Raw genomic sequence first — 24,071 nt, forward strand, 5'->3', positions numbered from 1 at the left:
AACATGCTTGTTCCCTTGAACATTATGGATTGATAGTTGTGAAAAAGGAGACATTTCTTGCTAGTGTCTACCCTTCACCCCTCAAATGTAGGCTTCTGCAGTGAGCTGGGTGGCAGTTCCTGAAACAGAGGTCGCACAACCCAAGGGGGATTTACATCCCACATGTAATCTGTTTGAAAAAGTCAAGACTTGTGGAACTGACAACCTGGGAACAGCAGTTGCTAATGGGAGACTGTAGAAACTGCTACAATAGAAAATAAGCGTTCATTTCTGGTTGTTTAAGTGATGTTTGCTACAAAGCTTGCTCTCGTGGTTAACCTTAAAACCACAGGTAAAGTAGGAGTAGAAATAAAGTGTCTGATTACCCAGTATGTCGTAGATATTGAGTTTGAATTGGATTCATGGGTTTTGTATGACTTAAAGCCCACAGTTTATTGTGTTGCCTGAATTTATTCACCCAGAAACATCCTCCAACTCAGAAGTCTGTGCATTTTTCTTGCCTTTTTTGTTGATCCAGATGCCACCCAGCTCAATTTGGGAGATTGTGTAACTTATTTGGGGGATTGACCAGACTCATTCTTCCCTTTCTGTGATTATCAATCTATCACCATACTCAAAAAGGCCAAGTGTGTTTTGTGCACCTCTGCTTGCCTCTGTGGCCCTGACGTTTCTAGAACTGAACACTTCTGTGAATGTGCTCCTGGGCTGTCGCTGTAAATTGATGATGAAGCTGGCTGCCAGCCTACATCAATTCAGATACTTCAGCTGCATTTTGTGTTTAACTCCTTAGGAAATACAAAGTTCTAACTGACCTGCACTCCCACTCCCCCTGCTTCTCTGGGAAGAGTCTCTGTGGCTTTTAACTGTTCAGATTTGGCTGTCATTTACCTTGAAAGATAAAATATTTACTGATGGCTTATGAAATCTTTGTTCATTTAAAAAATATTCCTGGTCAGTGTGACCAGAGCTGAAAGGACATACTGGTCTTCTCATTTATTTAAATGAATATATGCATTCCATATGTTGGGGTTTTCAGTAGAATGTTAAATGTGCTTTGGTGCACAGAGGAATATAATAGCAAGGGACTATCTGTCCTCGTCTCCTGTCCAGGGAGGTGTCTGTAAACCAATGCTGAGGGAAGAGGAAGAACACTGTTAATGTGTTCTGTGATACTGACTCTGTTAATTGGGCCGCTATCATCTAGATATCAGTTTGGGTCACATGCCAGGTCAGCATAACCTGGGCAAAATCAAGCTAATCTGTGGCAGACCAAATGCAAGCACACAGCTGTGACTCAACCTAGGAATTAAGTAATGTGTTTATTGTAAATTCATTGTAAATGACCTAGTAAAACTTATTAGGATAAGTAGAAGCTTTTAAACAGTTCTGCAAAGGGCTTATGAGATAATCAGTGAGATGCCAAGGTATGACTTGACTTCCATTATTCCGTCTGAAGAGAAAGTATGATTGCAAAATGAAAGTGTTTACATAAACTGATAAAAAACTTGAGAATTCAGCAGAACGCAGCCACGTGTTCCTGAGCTTTCTTCCATAAAAGTCTCACCATGTCTGGCAGAGCCTCATTCGCCTTCACTATGAGGGGAATCGTATTTTTACTAGCGCTCACCCTTGTAGGTAAGGCTACATATCTCTTCTTCACCTTTCTTTCCCAAAATTTCCTTCAGTTCTGCGGCAGTGTTGGATCTAGATTGAACATTACTTATCTGCTTTTCCATCTCTTTTTACAGGTAGCCAGAAGTTTGACTTTGGTAAGTAAATTTCCTTCTATAACCTTTTCTCCGTGACTTTGCTGTTATTTCTATTTATTAGAACATGCTTGCAAGTGTTGTGAAAATGGCTATTATTTCCCACAGACCCTGGATTCAGTAGTAGGAAGAGCTACTTGTACAGCTATGAAGGCTGGGTGTTGAATGGGCTTCAAGAAAAGAATTTAGCCAAAGCTGGCGTACGCCTGAGCAGCAAAGTAGAGATCAGCGGGCTATCAGAAAACACTTACCTCCTCAAGGTACTGCGTCTTCTTTCAAATGTGCCATGCAACATTAAACTAAAATCACGGTTGTAATTGTACCTGGCTAATCTGGGGTGTAGGAAAGCAGCAGAAAACACAAGTTGAGACTTACCACTGTCGATGTCAGAGAATGATCTGCAAGCTACGATTTCAGAAGTGAGGAGACACTGGTGTCAGTTGTGGAAGTTGCTTGTAGCAGGTGTTCCTCGAGACTTTGCATCAGAAATACAGCTGGCAGGGATTCCGTTAGAAAATGCCTGTTTCTAACTCAAGACATTTAAGCCTGCTCAGAGTTTAAGATTTGATTCTAGTCTCAGCACACATTTCCAGCTCCTGTGGGAAGCCAGGACTTGGGTGTATAAAATCATTGTCATGAAGGTAATTGATAAACATAGACTTAAAACATGATAAGAGCTAAAGATAAAAAGTGTTATAAGAGTAAAAAATGAAAGCAATCAAAAAGGAGTACATAACAATGTTTAGTGTCTGAATAGTGCAGTAAAAGATCTGGACATGTGAAATCATGCCTTGCTGACATCAGCAGTGATAGGACCTGATTCATTCAAAATAGGTATATTTCGGAAGAATACTTTTGTCTGTTTAATTCAGTCAAAAATCAGAGCTTCTTTTTCAGGCATTGAATTCAGTGACAGAGCTCTCACTGGTTATAGTTGAGCTGTAGATCTCTCAAAATTATGGGCTAGGTATTGTATTGCACACTACAGTCTTCATCCTGAAATTTTTATGTGTGTGCACTAGGCTGTGCTCTGAAGCACCTGAACTGGCAGTAACTTTGCCAAAGTTACTGAAATTGCTTCTTATTTATGTTCTATCTCAGTGTGTATAAATATATTGTTCATTATTAAAATATTTGGGTTGATTTAAGCAATTCACAAATATGAATCAAACATAGTGACTCGTTTGGTAAAAGAAAAACTGTATGGGGATATGATGTAAACTTTTTAAATGCTAAATTTTACCTAAAGCAGAATATTTATTTTAAGGCTGAAAAAAGGGAGATTTTTATTTCAATTTTTTTAAATTACATTTTTAATCATCCTTTTTCCCTATAAAGTTAATGCAAGTAAAATGTTTCAATGTCCCTGAAAGACAATAGCAATATGTTAACTGCTTCTGTAAGATAAAATAGCACTGCTCAGCCCCCAGGTTTTGCACTGGTTTTACAATAGTTTAAGCAAGAGACAAAAGAATAAACTTCTGTATGACTATCTAAGCCTATATTTGGAAGGAAAAAGAATCTAACTAGTGGTTATGTTGATTTCTTCCAATTTATTTGCATATTTAGTATCAAAGTAATTTTATTCTCCTAAGTGTCTTTTCTGAATTTCCTCCCAGATCCGCCCTCCACAATTTGAGGAATACAATGGCATCTGGCCCAGAGACTCGTTCGCTCGATCTTCCAAAATCACCCAGATGGTTTCCTCATGCTTTACCCAGCCCTTCAAGTTTGAATACAATAGTGGACGGGTTGGAAACATTTATGGCCCGGAAGACTGTCCCAATACTTGCATTAACATAGTGAGAGGAATACTGAACATGATACAGATAACCATTAAAAAGTCACAGAATGTGTATGAATTGCAAGAGGTTTGTTTTTTTCCATTCTAGAACTACTTTAATGAAAGGTTGTGTTCCCTTTAATTATTCTTCCTTTGAGTTTTTGTTTATTTGCAGCTATGTTCATAGTAAGAAAAAGATGATTTTCATTCATATAGAGGAAAATGTGTGTATATGCGTTGAACAAATTAACTGTGCTGAATTTTTTCTAAGACATCTCTCTTTAAGTCTTAACATGCAACCCTTTGGAGAAAAGAGAATTATTAGCTGTGAATTTATTTGTTATATGGCTTCCCTGATACAACTACTTGACCCATTTTATTTGTTAATTGTTGATATGAATTAATTGATTACTTTTTAATTTTAAACTCCATCCCCTGACTGAGTATTGTTCACGTGCCAATATTTTAGTTCAATAGGAATAATTGTGTGTAATGGCAACAGCTTTCAAAACATAATTAAGACTGTTCAGTAGGTACTAACCCTCATATTATGCATTTAAAATCTTCATTCAGTAAAACAACTTCTCACACAGTGAAACTCTGATATAATTGGGAAGTCTCATTATCTGTGTTCATCTGCCAGGCTGGAATTGGAGGTGTTTGCCATACAAGGTACATCATCCAGGAAGACAGGAAGAACAGCCGGGTCTCTGTTACCAAAACCGTAGACCAAAATAATTGCCAGGAAAAAGTGGTGAAGAATGTTGGAATGGCTTACATCTATCCTTGTCCTGTTGACATGATGGTATGTGAGATGTGAAAAGATCTTCCTAGTTACAAGCACGGCCATTCTGTACCCATTCACTCTTTGTTCTCTGTCCTCCCGCAGAAAGAAAGGCTCGTAAAAGGGACTGCAGCTTTCTCCTACAAACTGAAGCAGTCAGACAGTGGTACCCTGATCACGGAGGTGGTGTCTCAGCAGGTGTATCAGTTCTCACCACTCAGTGAACCTACTGGTGTTGCTGTCATGGAAGCAAGGTAGGTGGAACATGGGCTTATTTCACAGAGTGAGAATAATTACAGGTTCTATCACTCCCTTTCTCTCCCAATTGAAGTGAAATGAGAATTGAGCTCCATAGGAGTTGGATAGAGGTCTGAGTACTCACTCTTGGGGTTTCCACAGTCCTTAAAGTTCAGCAAACCATTCTTTATTTGTACTCTGGTCAAGCTGGCACTACAACTACATGGGAGAAAAGGAGAAAAGCTGTTTTTCTTGCTTATACCATAAGAATGCAACTTTACTGTTCTGCTTGTCTTGAAAAAGGGGTAATTGATAGTGTCAGGCGGAAGATGGTGCACATAGAAATAAGATCATTCATTACACTGTGTCGGTAGCTCTCACTCAGAAGACGGAAATTTCACTTCTCCTTGGAAACAATTTCATTGTAGATAACTCTAATACCATTTTGTTTCAGATGGAAGGCTTTATTCATTAGCAAAAGGTTTTACTGTGATAAGAAAAATTATTAAGGAGTAAAACTGATACCATCACAGTATCACTGAAGCAACAAATAGCCAAGGCAGATGGATGAAAAGAGCTAATGCCTTTCTCCCATGACACTTGTCTCTCGACAGACAACAACTCACCTTGCTTGAAGTGAGAAGTGAACGGGGCAGCTCCCCAGACCTTTCCATGCAGAGCTATGGAGGCCTGCGTTACCAGTTCCCAGCAGAATTGCCACAGATGCCATTGCAGCTAATCAAGATGAAAAACCCTGAGCAACGGGTAGAGTATTTTTAGGCCTTCCAACTGATTTCCTAATAATAAAAAACCCCAAAATAATAATTATCATAAATTCTAAATAATGTAATTATGTAAGCCCTCTCTCTTGTGTTTTGTAACAGATAGTTGAAATACTGCAACACATAGTCCTGAATAACCAACAAGATTTCCATGATGATCTTCCATACCGATTCCTGGAACTTGTCCAGCTCTGCCGGATAGCAAGTGCTAACGTGCTGGAGTCCACCTGGAGACAATGTTCAGATAAACCCCGCTATAGGTACTTCCTTGTATCAACTTGTAAGAAACTTTTCTGGCTTTGGAGAATTGAGAGTGAAAATCAAGGAATTTTTTTTGCCTCTACTTGCAGGCGATGGCTGCTGAGTGCAGTTTCTGCAACAGGCACCACAGAAGCACTCAAATTCATTAAGAGCAGAATCCGCAATGATGACCTTAACCACCTTCAGGCTCTTCTAAGTGTTTCCTTTGCTCTCCATTTAACCAAAGCTGATGAACACACTGTTCCAATAGCAGCAGTGAGTAGATCTACGTGAATCCTTCCTGTCTGATAACAAAAGGAATGATAATTGCTGACATCCTTTGATTATTAAGCACATTAGAGACTGGATTCTCCTCTCGTATACACTAACTTTGTGCAAATGTTGACCTGTGAGTTTCTTTTGGCATTACATTTATGAGAGGAGAGTTCAGTCCTCTGTCTTCATTTCCCCGCATTAATATAAAGCCCATTTTGGTTTGCTGGGATCACATGGCATGCCTTCTACAGACAAAACGTTGTCCACTTCAATCTCCTACTTCTGAAACAAATGGTCATTTGTGTGTTATGTCACTTGGACAGCTCTTTTAATTGTGAACTGTCCCTACGAACAGGAAAGTGCTGCAAGTGAAAGTATTTGTGCAAGCATCAAATATGTTGACACTATAATGAATCATTTATTCTGAACAGGATTTTTGCTGTCTCTAGTCTATATTCTCCTTCTTGATGAGGAAAAGAGGATATGAGAATGCATTATTAACATAACTGAGTTGCACATTTCTCTAAGGTTATTCCATTTTTACAGTGATGTGTATCCATAATCTTTGTGTTTTGAGTGTCATGTTCAGTTGAGGGACAATGTAAGCTTATATATACATATATATTGAAACTAGCAGGGAATTAAGCTCCAAAGTGAAGCTTCCAAACAAAATGTCTACAAGCTACTTTAATTTGTTTGGATGCAACAATAATTATTCTGAAATTGATCCCCTCAGATCTGATGAGTTTCCTGCTCTGAAAGCTTTGTGAAGCACTGTATTAAATAACAAATTTTTTTTTTCCTCATAGGATTTAGTGACCAGTTCTCGAATCCAGAAAAGTCCCCTACTTCAACAAGTTGCTAGCTTGGCATACAGTTCTGTGGTCAATAGATACTGTTCTCAGACCTCAGCTTGTCCTAAAGAAGCTCTCCAGGTGGGTGGCTTTTTTTCAGGTTTTTTTTTTTTAATAGCTTAGTAATGCTTATTTTATTACCTTAATTCTATTAGATACAGTATCAAAATGGCAATTGGACATGCACATACACATTTCGTAAGTCTCCTTCAGAACCAAGGCAATTAATTGTTTTATTAATGTAGATACTGCTTCAGCGTTGAAAACAAAATTTTCACATTGCAAGGGTAAAATCCTGAGAGAAGCCACCACTGAGTGATTTTATTAAAACCAGTTGCTTTATTGTGATAGGGTTTTCAGTGGGTAAGGGGAACACTGTGGACAATCTGTACATTAGGAAGAGAAGATTGAACTATGCTTTGTCTATAGCCCATCCACGACCTGGCAGATGAAGCGATCAGCAGGGGCCGTGAAGACAAAATGAAATTAGCTCTGAAGTGCATTGGCAACATGGGAGATCCAGCCAGCATCAAGCGCATCCTGAAGTTCCTTCCCATATTTTCATCCAGTGCTCCTGATATCCCCATCCACATTCAGATTGATGCCATAATGGCCTTGAGAAAAATAGCTTGGAAAGACTCCAAAACTGTAAGTAGGATCTAGTAGCTTTTCTTTACTTAGTGAATTAGACAATATATACTGTAAGGGTAATGAATTTAATGGTATGATGTATGTGGATTCAACATGTTTAAAAAAAAAAAAAAGATTATTTTTAAGAAAAATATTTTACAATTTTATATTTAGCTGATATTTTCTGCTAAGGTGTAATGATTATTAGTCAGCAGGAAGTTTCCAGAAGGATATTAGCAGTATTTCTTTCATCATCTGTCATAACCAATTAAGTCCTGTGCTAGTTATATTTAGTGGACATTTAGCCGACTAAAAGTCAGCCATATAATTTAAACTGCCTCTGTAGTAAGGAGGAGAGAGAGAGAGACTTTCTGTTAAACTCCTAGACAAAATATCAGCATTGCTCTGCCTCTTTTAGACCCCTTCCTTAAGGTTGGATGAGTCACTACTGATCCCTTACTGAAGTTGCTTTCACAGTAAGTGTAGGCAAGACTCCTGCCTTTCAGATGGTTTAGGTTTAAGACCTCTATGAGAAACAATTCGCTCAGACTGTCTTTGGCAAACTGATGAAGCTCCTCTTTTAAAACTGGTCTAAAACAGTGAAACACGCTCACTTATTCAGTGGAGTTACTCCAAAGAATGAATCTGTCTTATTATCTACAGTTGTTTCTTCCAAAGTTATTCACTAATCTTTGAAGGGCAGTAATGCACAATGCAATGCTGATGTCTTTTTGACTGTGGTGAGTTGGCTCAGTACATTGATAGATGGACATTTATTTCAGATTCAGTGCCAGGTCTTCTCCATGATGCTGTTCCACCATGGCCCCTTCAGTTGTCTGAATAAAATGATGTGGAACCATGCAGTAAAAAAGATCAGGAAACCTTTCTGCAGGGATAATGACACCCTGTCCCACATTTCTTGTGGCTTAGGTGTGGACTGAGTTTGGAAAATTGTCTCAATTATTTGGTAATTCCAGACACTGTTTTCTCTCTGCAGGTGCAGGGATATCTCATCCAGATCCTTGCAGATCAGTCGCTTCCCCCTGAGGTGCGCATGATGGCTTGTGCCGTTATCTTTGAGACAAGACCTGCCCTTCCTTTGATAACAACGATAGCCAATGTGGTGATGAAGGAGAGCAATTTGCAAGTGGCAAGTTTCATGTATGCCCACATGAAGGCTTTGGCAAAAAGCAGGTTGCCGTACACGTACAACATGTGAGTAGAGACAGGAGCAAAGCAGGTGATCTTCTGCAAATGAGTTCTGTTACATTCTTTTTGGTGAGCACTGCATGTGCTGATAACTGAAGACAGTTTATATACTGATGGGGTGCAGCTTGTTTCTGGATATTATTACCTTTCTCATTTTGTTTAGATCTTCAGCTTGCAATATCGCCCTGAAGATGCTGGCCCCCAGATTGGACAGGCTGAGCTATCGGTATAGCAAGGTGATACGTGTTGGTGCTTACTTCGGTGAGTAAAAGTGTTTCAGGGACCAGGAAACTTTCACTTCAGAAATCCATTCTTAGGAGATATTAAATCCTTTGGAGAAATAAGGCATTCTCCATTTCAATGAGAAATTAAATTAAATATGAGGGTCACATGTTTAAAAGTGCATGTGTAGCCATATAATAATTTCTGACTAAACAAGATTTATGTAATGATATATCTACATATCATTACATAGTGTATGATATATCAGTGGAAAAATCTGCAGAAATATGATCTTGAATGACAAGCAGAATGGTTAGAAAGAAGATGTGTCTCTTGTTTACTTCTACCGTAGATAACTATAAAGTTGGTGCTGCTGGAGACGTCTTTATTATGAACAGCCCAGGAACAATGTTCCCATCAGCAATAATTTCCAAGCTGATGGCATATTCTGCAGGGTCAGTGGCTGATTTGGCGGAGGTAAATATTTGCCTAAATCAATGATAAAACAAAATTAAAACTGATGACGAAGTGTCACCTCTGTAAGTATGTTTCAGACTGCTCCTTCTCATGCTGTTTTGGTAGGCTGGTGTCCGCGTGGAAGGCCTCACAGATGTCATCATGAAACGAAATATCCCATTTGCTGAATATCCCACATACAAAAAGATAAAGGAGATTGGAAAAGCTGTAGGTATTTTCACTAATGCAACGTGTGGGTTACATAAGGGGGTATTTAGTGAAGCTTCTTGTAGTAGTGAGGCTGTCTCAGAAGATAAATTACTCTCATAGCAGTCAGCTCAAGTATTTCTGTGAAGGGGAGATATGCAATGGGTCGGCAGGGGACATCTGCCATGGCTGCAATAGCTTCTGCCAGTTCTTTCTCAGGCTCTGCCTCCTCCCCACCTCACAGATGGCTGCAGAAGGAGCACGGGAGGCGAGGGAAGTGGCAGGCATTGCAGCATGGTGTGTCACATGCCTGGCAGGCTTCCTACTCCCTCCCTTCATCTATCTAACCTAGTTTACAGGAATATACCTTTGTCTTGAAGAGAAACGATTTTTTGGTTTTTTGCTGGTTTTTTTCCAACTAGGTTTAGTGGTATTAATGGTCCAGAGCCTCTGTGTAAGTGTTATTGCATTGGAATACCAAACACTAGACTGGAGCCTATTCATGGGCATCTCAATGGCAGGAGAAAGTCTGAATTAGTGCCACCATGCTATTTATGATCAAAAATTTTTCAGTGGAAAATGGCAGCTTGGCCAGTGATGGGTCTGGTCACCTTGCTGAATTACCATTTGTAAAGCGTTGCATTAAGAAACTTTGCTTGTTTCTTTATCTGTTCCTCAGCTGTTGGGATGGAAGGAGCTGCCAACAGAAACCCCCTTGATATCAGCCTACTTGAAACTCTTTGGCCAAGAGCTGGCCTACATCAACATCAATAAGGAAGTCCTACAACAGACTGTGAAGGTACCAGACACCCTTACTTCTCTTTGCAATTTTTGACACCATTGTACTTTCATATCCTAACCTTGGATGTCTGTTTTATTGCAGACTGTGCTAGAACCTGCTGACAGGAACACAGTGCTGAAGAGGCTCATTAACCAAATCCACAGTGGCATTGCAGGACAATGGACACAACCAGTGTGGCTGGGAGAGCTGCGATACATCGTGTCTACCTGCACCGGTCTGCCACTGGAGTACGGGTCATACACGGCTGCTCTGGCCCGGGCAGCAGTCAGCAGTGAGTTGGGCAGTGGAGATCAGCTGTGTGTGTGGTGGGAGCAGGTGCTGCACTGCGGGGTCAGGCTGCCCCCTCGGGAGGGGACCCTGACAGACTGGAGCGGATGGCCCAACAGAAGTGTGATGAAATTCGACAAAGGCAATGCAAAGTCCTTCACACCTGGGATGGAGTAACTCTTGCGAGTGTATAGGCTGGGCATCACCCAGACAGAAAGCAGCTTTGCAGAAAAGGGCCAGGAAGGCCAGCACAAGCTGGTACAGTAAACCAGCAGTGTGCTCTTGTGGTGATGAAGGCCAACTGCATCACTGGCTGCAGAAGCAAGAGTAAAGCTAGCATGACAATGATTTGCACATTTGAGACTGCATCTGGAGTACAATGTCCAGTTTTGTGTCCACAGTACAAGAAAAATATTCACACTTGATGTGAGGAAAGATTAGAGAGCAAGAGTTGTTTAGCCTGGTTGTCCTTCATCCACTCTGACTCCCCCCATTTCCAAAATTTTAGTGTTATAGTAATTATCAGACTTTTGATTTGGGTCAGTTCTTCATTTTTTTAGTATATTTTTATTTCCATTTTCAATACATTGCATCAGAACCTTTGTCTACATAATGATCTTTCTGTATATTTTCAGTATTTTTCAGACTCATAAAAGATCTCATGTACCCCAAAGTCTGTCTTGTTTACCAGTCTTATTTGTTGTACTAGCAAAAATATTACCTTGTACTGAAAACTGTCATTTGCTTACGTTCAAATCCATTCTTTCGCTTTTACCATGTTTAAATGTACTCTTGCATTTGCAGTTGATGGAAAGATAACCCCCCCTTTAACTGGAGATTTTAGACCTTCACAGTTGCTTGAATCCACTGTGCAGATTCGATCTGACATAAACCCAAGGTATGGGAGGTTTCTAAGACTTTACATATGAAGGAGGCTTTAGGAGAAGGCAGTCACATGCGTAAAAAGAGCACCTTTCTTGCATCTGACTGCTTCACTCTTGTTTCAGCTTGTATGTACAGACAGTTGCAACAATGGGTGTCAACACAGAATACTTCCAACATGCTGTTGAAATTCAAGGCAAGGTCCTGACAAGAGTGCCAATGAAGTTTGACACCAAGATAGATGTGAAACTGAAAAATATTAAGATTGAAACAGATCCATGTCATGAGGAAACTGAGATAGTGGTTGGAAGGTATGGTAGCTTTACTTCAGAATACTTCATATTGCTGAAACCTGATGAAGTTCACCAATCACTGACCTCCTACAGGGGTTTCTAGATAGGCAGAGTGACTCTTCAATGTGTAGCGGAACCTTTGGTATGAAGTGCAAGGAAGAAAAATAGGGGAACTAAAAATCAAAAGGTACCTAAACTATTTAGCAGCTTAATTTTTACTTTAATTTGTTTATTATTTTGTGTTCTTACTATTTTTCCATTATTTTATTGTCCTTTAAGGATTTTAATTTTTATGTTTGAATGATTTTTTTTAATTTCCAAAAAGTTAAAATTTAAATTTAACCAGATTTTGAAAGCTTCACGTGATATAAGGAAATTACATTTGTCATGAACTCTTACTTGTTTTCAATAATATTTATATTTATTAATTCATATATAATCCCTATGTTCAAATGACAGATCTCTGTGCTGTCTTGTAATACTGCCAGGGACATATTTAATTTAACCCAAAGACAAGAGGTCAAAATAATTCACCATTTTTTGCACATATCTCAACAGACATAAGGCTTTTGCTGTATCAAGAAATATAGGAGAACTAGGTTTTGAAAAGAGAACTTCAATTCTCCCAGGGGATGCTTCATTAAATATTGTGGAAGAACCTTTCAAACCATCAGAGAGAGCTTCCAGTGAAGGTTTCACAAAGGTAACCTATTGCTTTTTGCTTATATGGTAATATTTACCCTCTCTGTAATGCGTGTCTGTAGTTTTATTCTCACCTATAACATACTCTCGGTGGTATTCACACACTCATCTCTAATGCAGCAAGAAGCCGACGGCATGGCAAGGAAACATGCTGATAGCTCTCAAGAGGATCTTCGCCATGTCGCAGGAAGAAAAACCCATAAACGAGACATTTGTGTCAAAATGCATCACCTTGGTTGTCAGCTCTGTTTTTCCAGAAGGTCACGAGATGCCAGTTTCCTAAAAAATACATATTTGCACAGATTAATTGGAGAACACGAAGCTAAAATAGTCTTGATCCCAGGTAAAATGCTGAGCATGAGCCTTGTCATAGGTTTTTCAGAGCTGTTTGAAGCAGTATAACCTTCTAATGTGTGCAATTGGTGTGTAGTTGAAACAGATGCTGATATTGACAAAATTCAGCTGGAGATTCAAGCAGGATCCAGAGTGGCTTCCAAAATAATTCAAGAGGTAAACTCAGAGTCTAAGGAAGAAGATGAACCATCTCTATATAAGGACATTCAAGCTAAACTGAAGAAAATTCTAGGCATTGAAAATGTGTTCAAGGCAAGTGACTTTGAAAATTAGAGTGGGGAACATTTTCCCCTAAATGAAGCCAAGAATTTGAAGTTCAGTGTGGAAAGATGGCATGGGAAAGAAAGGGTGAGGCTAGTTTGAAAGGTGCCAGTGCTAGGCCTGTCAGTCAGTGCTACCTCTGGAGGGATCGATTCCTTGGGGTGCAGCCAGCTAAGTCTTCTGTGCTGAGCTAGATTTCAGCTTGGCAGAGTGGATCAAAGGGAGTTCTGCAGATTCTTCAGTGAGTGAGGCAGGGAGGTGGTTGTTCCTTGAAAGGCTGATGTGAGAAGCTTGTCTGACACCCTCAGAGGTTTTACTTTGTAAATACAGAACCAGCTGTATCCTCTCTCTTACACTTCTCTATGAACTGTTTTTTCAGGTTGCAAATAAAACACGACACCAGAAGAAGCGACCTTCAAAGAAAGAAAACACTGTGCTAAGAGAGCGTGGGACAGACCCCGATGCAAAACGTCCCTTCAGCTCATCTTCTGCCTCCTCAGCTGCCTTCTCTTCCTCATCATCTGCTGTTTCTCCTGATCATAAAAAGGCTGTGGATGAAGATGAGAATGATCAAGAAAAGCAAGATACAAGCAGCAAGAGCAGCAGTAGTGGCAGAATTAGCAAGAGCAGCAAGAGCAGCAGCAGCAAGAGCAGCAGCAGCAAGAGCGGCAGCAGTAGCAGCAGTAGCGGTAGCAGCAGCAGTAGCAGTAGCAGCAGCAGTAGCAGTAGCAGCAGCAGTAGCAGTAGGAGCGGTAGCAGGAGCAGTAGCAGCAGCAGTAGCAGCAGGAGCGGTAGGAGCAGTAGCAGCAGCAGTAGCAGCAGGAGCGGTAGCAGCAGCAGTAGCAGCAGGAGCGGTAGCAGCAGCAGTAGCAGCAGGAGCGGTAGGAGCAGTAGCAGCAGCAGTAGCAGCAGGAGCGGTAGGAGCAGTAGCAGCAGCAGTAGCAGTAGGAGCAGCAAGAGCAGCAGTAGCAGCAGCAGTAGCAGTAGCAGCAGTCATCATAGCCATGGGCATCACTCAAGGCATCTGAATGGCAGCAGTAGCAGCAGCGAGTCATTGAGCCGCTATAGCCATGGGCATCATTCAGGACATTGGGATGGCGACAGCAGCAGCACATATTCCAAAATATGGGTAACTTTGTGTTTCTGAATCACATTCCTGATGGTGGTTGGTTTCGTGTGACAAATCAGGAAATTATGAATTGACACAGTAAATTTTAGCAATATAAAATTGCAAAATTTGTTCTGCAAACACATCTGCAATCATTGGCTCAGATGACGACTTCAAAGCATCTCAAAAGTTTCCACAAGTTTGTTGAAACTTTTGTTATAGGCAAGGAACTATTTTTTTAACAGTTTATTGTCCATATATTCATCTTGAATTATGTGCTTGTGGCTAAACCTACAGACCTATGTATGAAGGATTATTAGTATTATTTAATTTCCAGTGCTCAAATTTCAATATAATTGCAGCATTTCTTTTCATTTGAAATTTTTAATCTTCTTGTTTTTATCATTTTCAAAGGAAGTTCATGAGATTTACCAGTACCGCTTTAAATCAGCACATAGACAAGAGGTGAGTTTTTCTTTCCTCAGTAAAAGAATTGTGGAAACTGTCATGAGTCAAATGGAGAACTTTAAAGGCAACTTATTATCTTTGTTGAGGAAAATTACAGTACTGATAACATTAGAGCCATGGTGGTTCTTCTGATATGCGTAGAGATGGAGAGCTATGTGCCTCATTGCGTTGTGCACGACACCATTTGTGGCTCTGCAAAGGAGATGAAAAGCCTCTACCAAAGCAATATGAGGGACTGGAGCTGCCCACTTTGGAGGAACAAAGATCCTACCATCAAAAGATTAGATCATTTGACTGGCTTAGATCGTTTGGTTTCTTGGGTTGGAATCACTGCTGATATGGACAAACACAGGAGGATACCTTATTTTATTTTGGTTTAGCAGATTCTTACTGCAGCATGAGCCTGCCAGGAGCAGTGTACTTGATATTAGTGCTCCTCAAAAAGTAAAATTTCAACTGTGTGTGTCCATTCAGATGATCCTTTCCATCCAGTTGTCAGGTCCATTCAATGTGTCCTCCAGTTGATAAGACCCTTGCAGGAGTTCTGGTCTTTCATATTGAATTGAGAGGCTGGTTTCCTTTGACTTGCTTTGGTCCATTATTTTTTCATACAGGGAATTCTCATCTAAACACACTCCTTATTTGTTTCTTCTGAGGCGTCAGATATATTTGGGCAAACAATATTTTGCAGAGCTAGATCACACGTACTAAGCAGGACAAAGCCTACTGCAAGTCATTGAGCTGCTCAGGGTTGAACACAAATTTACCAACACCAAGTGCCATGACAGTTCAACACTGCCTAGTGCATTTCTTCAAGCATGCTTTTGAGTTAAGCATGTTGTGTTTTTTTCTTACAGTTCCCAAAAACAGAACTCCCAACTGACCGCCTTAGCAGCTCGTACTCTTCTACCAGATCCAGTCGTGCCTCATCTAGACCTGCTTCCCGGGTTAGTTGCATCATTTTTAGGGGTTTTTGATAGCTTGGAAGAATGGCATGTGGCCACGCACTTGCAGTAATTCTATATCTAAGTTAATGGGAAGGGAGAAATGCCAACCACTCAAGTTTCAAGTATCAGTCAAGAGTGAGACACGCCCCATAATTCCCACACACACGTTCCTCTGCAGTGAGGATCCTTCTTACTTGCGTTGCGACCCTTCCCTCATGGGAATCCCACCCGACAGATGCCTGCAGAGACTCATCTTGCGAGCTCTGCAACCAGGAGGGAGGTTGAGGTGCTGCAATGCCAGTGTAAGGACATTGGTGGTGGCAGCTGAGGCTCAGAGTAGTCTCACCAAAAGGCGTGCTCCAGAGGGGACGTCTGCGCTCCTCACCACCACCCAGTCGGATGTGTACAGGCTTGCTAAGAATGGAGTGAAGGTATCAAAGGTCATAGTGCGTTTAAGGCCCTGCTCCAAGGGAGGAGGTTCTTCATGTTGAAGGCAATATCCTGGATTATATTCTGTGCTGGGTTGCTGTGCAAACACAAAACCTGCCCAGCCTACAGAATTCACAGCTGAAATGTGAGGTGAAAGCCAACAGACCACCCAGACAGATAAACAGGAGGAGTGCAGCTGGGGGATGTTATTACTGTGACAGAGTGATGCATAAAACTGACCGTTGATGCTGTTCAAATTGAACCACTTTTATTCACAGGCTGGTTATTAACAATGAAGCCCAAATCATATAGTCATTACTGTATTTTAATCCCATGAGTATTTCCATGGTATCAGCTGTAGCTGAGGAAACAGCACAAATTTTGGATCATATAAACACAGTGGTAAAGTCCATCTGTGCATGCAGAGGCACGTGCACATTAAAGACATATGCATGAGATTTTGTAGGCATGTATATATGTGTGGTACATATGATGGTATATATTTGTGGTTCAGTTATTTATTTTTCATTTATCCATCTCAATCTTGCATCTAAAATGTTCCACATGATAACTCTTTTATAGTTATATTCTTTGTGTACTTTCTCCCCCTTCTTCTTAGCCTAAGTTTTTGGGAGATGTTAAAACACCAGTATTAGCTGTTTTTCTTCATGGCATCCATAACGATAAGAAGATAGGAGGCCTCCAGCTCGTGGTATATGCTGTTATTGACTCCATCAGGCCCCAGATGCAGGTATTTGTGTCAAACCTCACAGATTCAAGCAAGTGGAAGCTCTGTGCTGATGCTTCAGTCCTCAATGCTCACAAGGCAGTGGTAAGACTCAAAAATAGTTATATACAGCTGTATGCATCACAGGAAAACCATGGTCCATGCATTAAAAAATGGATCATTTATCTCTCTCCATTACAGGCTTACTTGAAATGGGGAGAGAATTGCCAGGACTACAAGATTTCGACTGAGCTGGTGACTGGGCGGTTTGCTACCCACCCTGCTGTACAAGTGAAACTTGAGTGGCCTAAAGTTCCTTCCAGTGTGAGATCCATAGCTGAATGGTGAGGCTTTAGTCCTTAGTGACACTCATTCACAGTATTGGTCAACTGGGAAAAATCAGCATCCACACATGAGGTTCTAGTAGCTAAAATACTGGCTAATATTTTAGTCTCAGATCTGTCCAAGTACTGCCTTTGGACATAAAAGCTGAGTGGCATTACTTCCTATTTTAATGTACAGTAATTCTTTATACTGGATGTAATTACTGAAACTGAGGAACAGATCCTTCCTTTCACTGAACAGTAAAGCAGAGAGTGGGTGTGAGCCTAACGAGTGATCCTGAAGACTATTATGCTACTTACACAGAGGTGTGAGACAAGCTGGTTGGGATGTGTGCAGCTTTTTACTTCTCCATTTCACCAAGTCTTTCTGATTTGAACTTTTGAAGGTTTTACAAGTTCATCCCTGGGGCTGCACTTATGCTGGGGTTCTCTGAAAAAACAGACAAGAATCCTTCTCGACAAGCCAGAGTGATCGTGGCTCTAACTTCTCCAAGGACATGTGATGTTGTTATCAAGCTTCCTGATGTAATTATGAAATATTTTTATCACTCTCCTATTTATTCCTAGTAGAAAAGTGTAAGTGTTGCACTTTAATTACAGTGGGTCAATTCTGAGAAAAAAAAATTAAGTAAGCATCACTTTGGGTGCAAATGATGAAAACAACTTTTATTTATTTTCAACCTTTTGATAGTACATAGAAGGATATTCATATGGTGCTTCTGTTCACAGAGAGAGACATGGGTACTCATAATTACATGAGTTTCCATCTGTAGTAACCCATAAGTGTTCACCTTCTCACCTTTGAAAGGGAGTAATTAATTTTCTCTCAAATAATACCTGAATGATTTCTCTCACACCATGAGAGAAAACTAAGTAAAAGCAAAAACTTCGTGGGCAATGAGACAGATGAGTGGTGTTCACATAAAGTCTTTGCAACCAAAGTAGAAGAAATAGAAATCAAATTCCAAACAGGAGAAAAATCTTAGCTGTTGGTTGGCACAGTGTATTTTGAATGTGCTTTTGAATTCTTTTTCAGATTATCCTCTATGAAAAAGCCATGAGGCTTCCCCTGTCACTTCCTGTAGGTCCGAGGATACCAGCCTCAGAGCTGCAGCCTCCCATCTGGAATGTCTTTGCTGAAGCTCCCTCTGCAGTGCTCCAGAATTTGAAAGGTTGGGCTCAGAAGCATGACAACCTCAGTGTCACAATTTACTTGAGCATCTTCTGAATTTTCGCTGGCATTATTTATCTCCAATTAATTAGGAAATGTTCTGTAAGAAAGTGAGGACGGTTCAACTGGGAGAAAATATTGTGCATGTAGTACAGAAATCATCAGCATTTCAAGGATCAAGATACCAATTCTTTGAATTGATAACATTTAAAGTTTCTGGCAATTATTTTTTATTAGATAGAGGAAGTATATTTTCCATGCCTTTTTAAGAATTTATGGGTGCTTAGTAGCCAAAAGCCCCTGTAAACCATACAAAAATATCACATAGTGGAAAAAATATAAAGCTGAAATAACATGGCACTAAAAATAAAACATGACTTAATGGCTTTCTCTAATGGAAAAGCAAATACTCACTGGCATTTTTTTTACCAGCTCAGTGCTCAGTTTCCTACAACCAGATCACAACCTTTAATGAAGTTCAGTTTAACTACACGATGCCAGCAAACTGCTACCACATCTTGGCTCAGGATTGCAGCTCTGACCTTAAGTTCCTGGTGATGATGAGGAATGCTGAAGAAGCTGTGAATCTAAAAGCAATCAACATCAAGCTTGGCATTCAGTAAGTAACTCCTGCCAGATGCTGGGAGCATGAGTGACCATCGTCCACATTTAACACGAGAGGAGCTTCGATCTGAGCTTCAGTGCAACAGTTAGCAGCCCACGGGATTTCAGTGTTCGCCTTATTTACTTTCCATGCACGTTGCATGCGATGCTGATGCTGTTATCCCTCATCATAGGTGACAAGAATACCCTGATGTAATTTAAGTGGTTGAAATAAGCTTATGCTGTGATCAGTGATATTTAGTGAGCAGGAAAATGCCAGTGCCACTGCATGTGTGTGAATGGGGCACAAACAGGGTATGAACACTCTTCTCCTTAACAGTGACATTGATATGCGTCCTGCAAACGGACGGGTGAAGCTGCTGGTAGACGGAGTTGAAAGCCCCATGACAAATGTTTCATACACATCTGCTGGTAAGTGATGCAGCATATCTTGTTTAATTTTCCCGTATGTTTTAGGAGAAAGAAAGAAAGAGAGTCTATGAAACAGATTTTATCAGTTTTTTATCAGTTTGTATTTACTGTTTCCTTGGGTTTAAGGTTAATATTTAAAAACATGTATTTTACTCACTTGCATAGGAACTTTTAGGAAGATTGATTAGGGTGTGAAGCTCTTGATGTGGCCAAAGTAAGGAAGATATAACTAACATGAAGATCCCTGCTTTTTGTACATCACTGCAGCTCCTACTGAAGTTCCAGATTTGGAAAGTGTTTTGGTTATGGTGTAAATCTTGCTTGGTTAAAACTTTTTGAAGTAGAGCTTTTCTAAAATTCACCACATGTGACTTGTATACCAGTGTTTTTTCCCAATTTGATTTGTAGGTATAAATTTGGCTTGCATTCTGAAATTTGCTATGAATAGATATGAAGAACTAGTAAAGCCACCTGCTTGATTCTCTCAGAGCTGGAATAGTTTTTCTGTGAAAGGTACGGGAAGACCCTGTTGCATCCTGTGCTGTGCAGTCAGGAGCTGTATTCAGTGTGGGTATTCCCTGCCTGCAGAGCTGTAGTATATGGGTCAGGCTAAATCTTGCTGAAATTGGGTTAACGTGCGCCACTGCTGAGCTCTGTCTTGTTTGTTATATACTTGGAAAGTGATAATTGTGCTAGAAATGGCTCCAGTGATAGTCTTGGTGTTCTTTGTATTTCCATACTCCACTATAGTGCACTCAGGGTCTTGTTTATCTGCACAACTACACAGATGCTATAGACAGCTCTGAAATAATTTCTAGATATAAATATGAATATGTTAATAACCCAAAGAAAAATGAATAAATCTTTGATCATTAAAATTGTCTTCCAACCCTTTACAAACACCTGTTTTCTATATATAAATATTTCTAGGGTGCTTTGTTGTGTGTTTTGTTTCTTGAATAGAACAACTGAGGAATTTTGAAGAAAAAAACATTTTAGAAACATGACAGTTGCTTTTTTCTTTCTTAAAGAGGCTCGGTTTGGTCTGGTTTTGGTTTTGTTTTGCTTTGTTTGATTTTGTTTTCTTCTAGGTGCTTCTCTGTGGATCCACAGTGAAAATCAAGGGCTTGTACTTCTCGCCCCAGCCTATGGCATTGATAAATTGTACTTTGATGGATACACATTCAGGGTATCACTCTTCCTCTTCATAAGCTTGAGTGTTGAGAAATTTCCATAGGATTCCCTTAAATCTCATGAGTGCATGAGTGCAAGAGTGTACAGTGGCAAAGGCAACTCTGTGCAGGGCCCAAAAAACCCCAACAGGATGATGCTACAGGATTGCACAGTCCTGCTCCTTGTTCCTCAGCATGAGAAATGAGAATCCTTCACAAACAAAAATACCTTGTTCTTGCAGTACCGGGTGCGTTGGGAAGCGGGTCTGCGAGTGTACATGTGCTGAGTCATCAGTGTCTTTGCAAGAAAAATGAGTTTTCCTCTCTTCTCCGCTGTTCTTACAACTGTATAATTCTTCAAAACAGCAGAAGTGCACCCATTCTTTTTAGATAAACGAATGCTTTAAAATCTGCACTAAAAATAATATGAAACAGGAATGTAAGAGATTGGTAAACCCTACTGTGTCTATCTCCTATACTATCAAAACATCCACCAGACAAAAACTTCAGCGTACTAAGAATCTAGAGCATTAATAACGTTCTAGACTGGCACAGTATGTTTTAAAGACTGTAGCAATGATGCTGCACCCCCACAGGAGTTTGGAATATGACTGTCAGACTCTTTTGAATTCTTACCAAGGAGATTTTAAATGTTTGTTCATTCACTTATACTGGAAGGGACCTACATAGCAAAAATCTGCTCTGTAGGTATTACTTTTTTTTAACTTGAAGTGCTTTTGACTTTTTTTTCCACAAAGATTCAAGTTGCTTTATGGATGGCAGGGAAAATGTGTGGAATATGTGGAAAATATGATGGTGAATGTGAAGAGGAATTTCGGATGCCCAACGGATATGTAGCTAAAAATGCAGTGAGCTTTGGGCATTCTTGGATTTTGGAAGAAAAGCCTTGTAGAGGAGGTATGCAAGTTCTAATAAATTTAATATAATATTACTGCAGTTGTTTAGAAAATGCAGAATCTGTTCAGAAAATTTTAAATCTGTATACATTCTGGAAATAAAAAGCATACAAAAAAAAAATCATTATGAAGTTATACATTAAGTATTAAAATTACCTGCCAGTTGAGAAAGAAATAAAAAATCACAGGCTAAACAAGCCAAAATATGCAAGTTAGTGGAAACTAAATAACCAAGTGAAAACAAAATCTTTCGGTTTTTGAGTGTTTTAGTTTCAGTTTTGAAGTGTTTTAGAAGATGATCAGGAAAAAAAAAAAGCAAAAGGGTAAATTCACACAGAATGCTTTGATTTAAGCACAACAACATTTTGCAGACATCAATTTTCAGCAATTGATCCATCAAAAAATAGAATGGGCGTTAGTAGTTGTTACCATGGCTGGCCACCTGATTTTTGAACCAGTGCAACCTGTCAAGTAAAGCATTCAAGTACATGAGCAGTTCCAGGGACTTTTGAAACAACAAAGCTATATTTTAAGTGTTTCAGTAGGTTAGGATCTTATGGTGTGTGATGCTCTCAGCTGAGGTTATGATGCAACATCGTACCATAGTGCTCAAGGAGAACAGGAACATTGCGTTTGTAGAGACTTGTCCTGGTGGAAAGGACTTCCTCAGTTCCTGGAAATGGCTTGTACATAGTTAGCTGTGCATTAACTGTTACTCTTCTATATCTTTGTCACAAAAACTGGGCATCAAACTTGCTTTACATGGATATGGAGTCCACATGCATGTACACAATGCTATTCCCATGGTTGGTAATGACCGCATACTGTGTTTCCATTTAATATACAGCAGAAAGTGCTGGAATTTTAGAGCATAAAAATTATAGTTAGGAATAAGTTGTGATCTGTTTAGCTTCTCACTTGTAACTGTTTATCCTGAGAATCCAAAATGAGGTCAATATTACTGGTTAGTAGCAATGACTTTTGCATTCTCTCTCCAGCAATTTTGTGTCTGAATCACAGTGGTAATAATGTAATTCTTTAGTGATTAATTTTATTTGTTCAGAAATCTCCCCTTTAGTTCTGCTGCTGAATATTCAACATTTTAAACGTGGTTTGATGGCTATTCAGTAAGCCAGTTTACTTCGAAAAATGTTTATTAGAAAGTGCATCAGACTATGTTTCTACATCCTGATCTAGAAACAGACTGGTTGCATTTGAAATTAACTTTCCATGACTCCATATCTTATCAGCCGATTTGAAAGGTTTGTCAGCCGGTAAAGCTGCTTCATTTATGACCAAAGCACAGTTTTCACAGAGGGAAGTTGTTTGCAAATTGTCAGTGTTGGCAGATGGGTCCTTCTGGGGAGATCTGGAGCTTCTGAGTGTAATCACATAACCTATCACCCGTGACTGTGTTCCAGTCTGCAAACTGCGACGCTCATTTGTGAAGCTTGAGAAGACAGTTCAACTCGCCGGTGTAGAGTCCAAGTGCTATTCCACAGAGCCAGTGCTGCGCTGTATGAAAGGATGCTCTGCCACCAAGACTACTCCAGTCAGTGTTGGCTTCCACTGTCTCCCTGCTGGTAAGTCAACAGAAATCCTACTGAATAGGAGCTGAACAAAAGTGTAAATAGATTGTGACTTGAGTCAGTTATTCTACTTCAAAAATATGAATAATCTAACATACCCACAGGTAGGGATGGACTTACTGCCTTATTGACTTTTTTTATTAATATGTAAACATTCCTTCAGCAAGAGAGATTATTTTCTATTGTAAATTTAAAATCTAAATTACAACTTAAAATCTAAACTAAACTCCCCTCCATGGTGCTTGAAGCTCAGAAGATAAGGGCAGGATAACAGCACAGTCAACATTGTGATTCAGCTGAAAAACTGTGAGGACTGAGCCACATGTGACCGTGTGCAGCACCCTGAAACAGGGATACTTGCCTTGTATTTTTTATATATCACTGCCTTTGGATGTGATCCTATTTCACTGAGCTGATTTAGGCACTAAAAGGGCAGATGTGGACAGGATCCTTGTACACAGGTGCAGTGATATAGGAGGACATAGTTTTTATTGTATATCATAGTTCATAAGAGATTAGATAAGGTAGATATAGATTATATAGATCATAGAATTATGTCTGTTTTTTCTTAAAGACCCTAATACCCTTTCCTAAATGTATCATTAGAAAATTCTACATAGAAGTAGTAGCTTTCAAGGTAGAATTTTCTTATTGATGAACATCCCTGTGTGACTTCAACAAATACAAATATGTAAGTCAGTGAGGAGCAGCCAAGCCTGCTGTAATTAATGATTAGTGCATGGTAAATGGGCATGGTACCTTGCAGAACTACTTCTGCTGTGTACTGTTTGCTTTTCATTTCTTGTTCCCTATCAGATTCAGCTACCAGCCTGACAGACAAACAGACGAAGTTTGACCAGAAGTCAGAGGATATGCAGGACACTGTTGATGCACACATAGCATGTTCTTGTGAGGACGAAGACTGCAGTGCGTGAAGCTGTACATTGCAGCATGGGAAAAACCAGAAACACTTTCATGTTTTTATTATATGGTGTAAAAAGCCTCAGCTAAAGGAATAATAGAGACACTAAATTGTTTGAGGATGTGTGGAATCTTCTCAAGTAATTTAAAGTATTAAACTTAATTATTGTAGAAACTGTTATGATTGCCCATAAATATCTGATCTCATAATAAATCCATGCATGGAAAAAATTATG

General features: G+C 39.8%; 1 protein-coding gene across 1 annotated transcript; it reads left to right on the forward strand.

Annotated features, from left to right (window-relative positions):
• Window positions 1-1,565: 1,565 nt before the first annotated feature.
• On the forward strand, window positions 1,566-24,069 carry LOC113991630 (vitellogenin-2-like). The gene is made up of 35 exons (XM_027728097.2): window positions 1,566-1,635; window positions 1,749-1,769; window positions 1,875-2,026; window positions 3,386-3,637; window positions 4,193-4,354; window positions 4,439-4,587; window positions 5,185-5,335; window positions 5,455-5,612; window positions 5,703-5,868; window positions 6,678-6,803; window positions 7,152-7,370; window positions 8,350-8,567; window positions 8,725-8,822; window positions 9,136-9,260; window positions 9,366-9,467; window positions 10,126-10,245; window positions 10,330-10,519; window positions 11,320-11,413; window positions 11,523-11,708; window positions 12,249-12,393; window positions 12,513-12,735; window positions 12,823-12,998; window positions 13,387-14,136; window positions 14,530-14,580; window positions 15,441-15,530; window positions 16,579-16,791; window positions 16,888-17,030; window positions 17,417-17,555; window positions 18,067-18,202; window positions 18,634-18,820; window positions 19,145-19,236; window positions 20,328-20,425; window positions 21,167-21,326; window positions 22,747-22,908; window positions 23,731-24,069. The coding sequence occupies exons 1-35, from the start codon at window positions 1,566-1,568 to the stop codon at window positions 23,847-23,849; spliced, it is 5,643 nt and encodes a 1,880-aa protein (XP_027583898.2). The 3' UTR covers window positions 23,850-24,069.
• Window positions 24,070-24,071: the final 2 nt, after the last annotated feature.

Source organism: Pipra filicauda, unplaced genomic scaffold, assembly GCF_003945595.2.
Source record: "Pipra filicauda isolate LSUMZ 115617 unplaced genomic scaffold, ASM394559v2 scaffold692_size275598_pilon, whole genome shotgun sequence".
In the NCBI taxonomy this organism is placed as follows: Eukaryota; Metazoa; Chordata; class Aves; order Passeriformes; family Pipridae; genus Pipra; species Pipra filicauda.

Bases quoted from the DNA above. Each gene is read 5' to 3' on its own strand.
- LOC113991630 (XM_027728097.2), top strand. From the start codon at position 1,566: ATGTCTGGCAGAGCCTCATTCGCCTTCACTATGAGGGGAATCGTATTT. The intron at 12,394-12,512 runs GTAACCTATTGC...TCTCTAATGCAG, and splicing joins CCAGTGAAGGTTTCACAAAG to CAAGAAGCCGACGGCATGGC. The intron at 17,556-18,066 runs GTAATTATGAAA...ATTCTTTTTCAG, and splicing joins TTGTTATCAAGCTTCCTGAT to ATTATCCTCTATGAAAAAGC.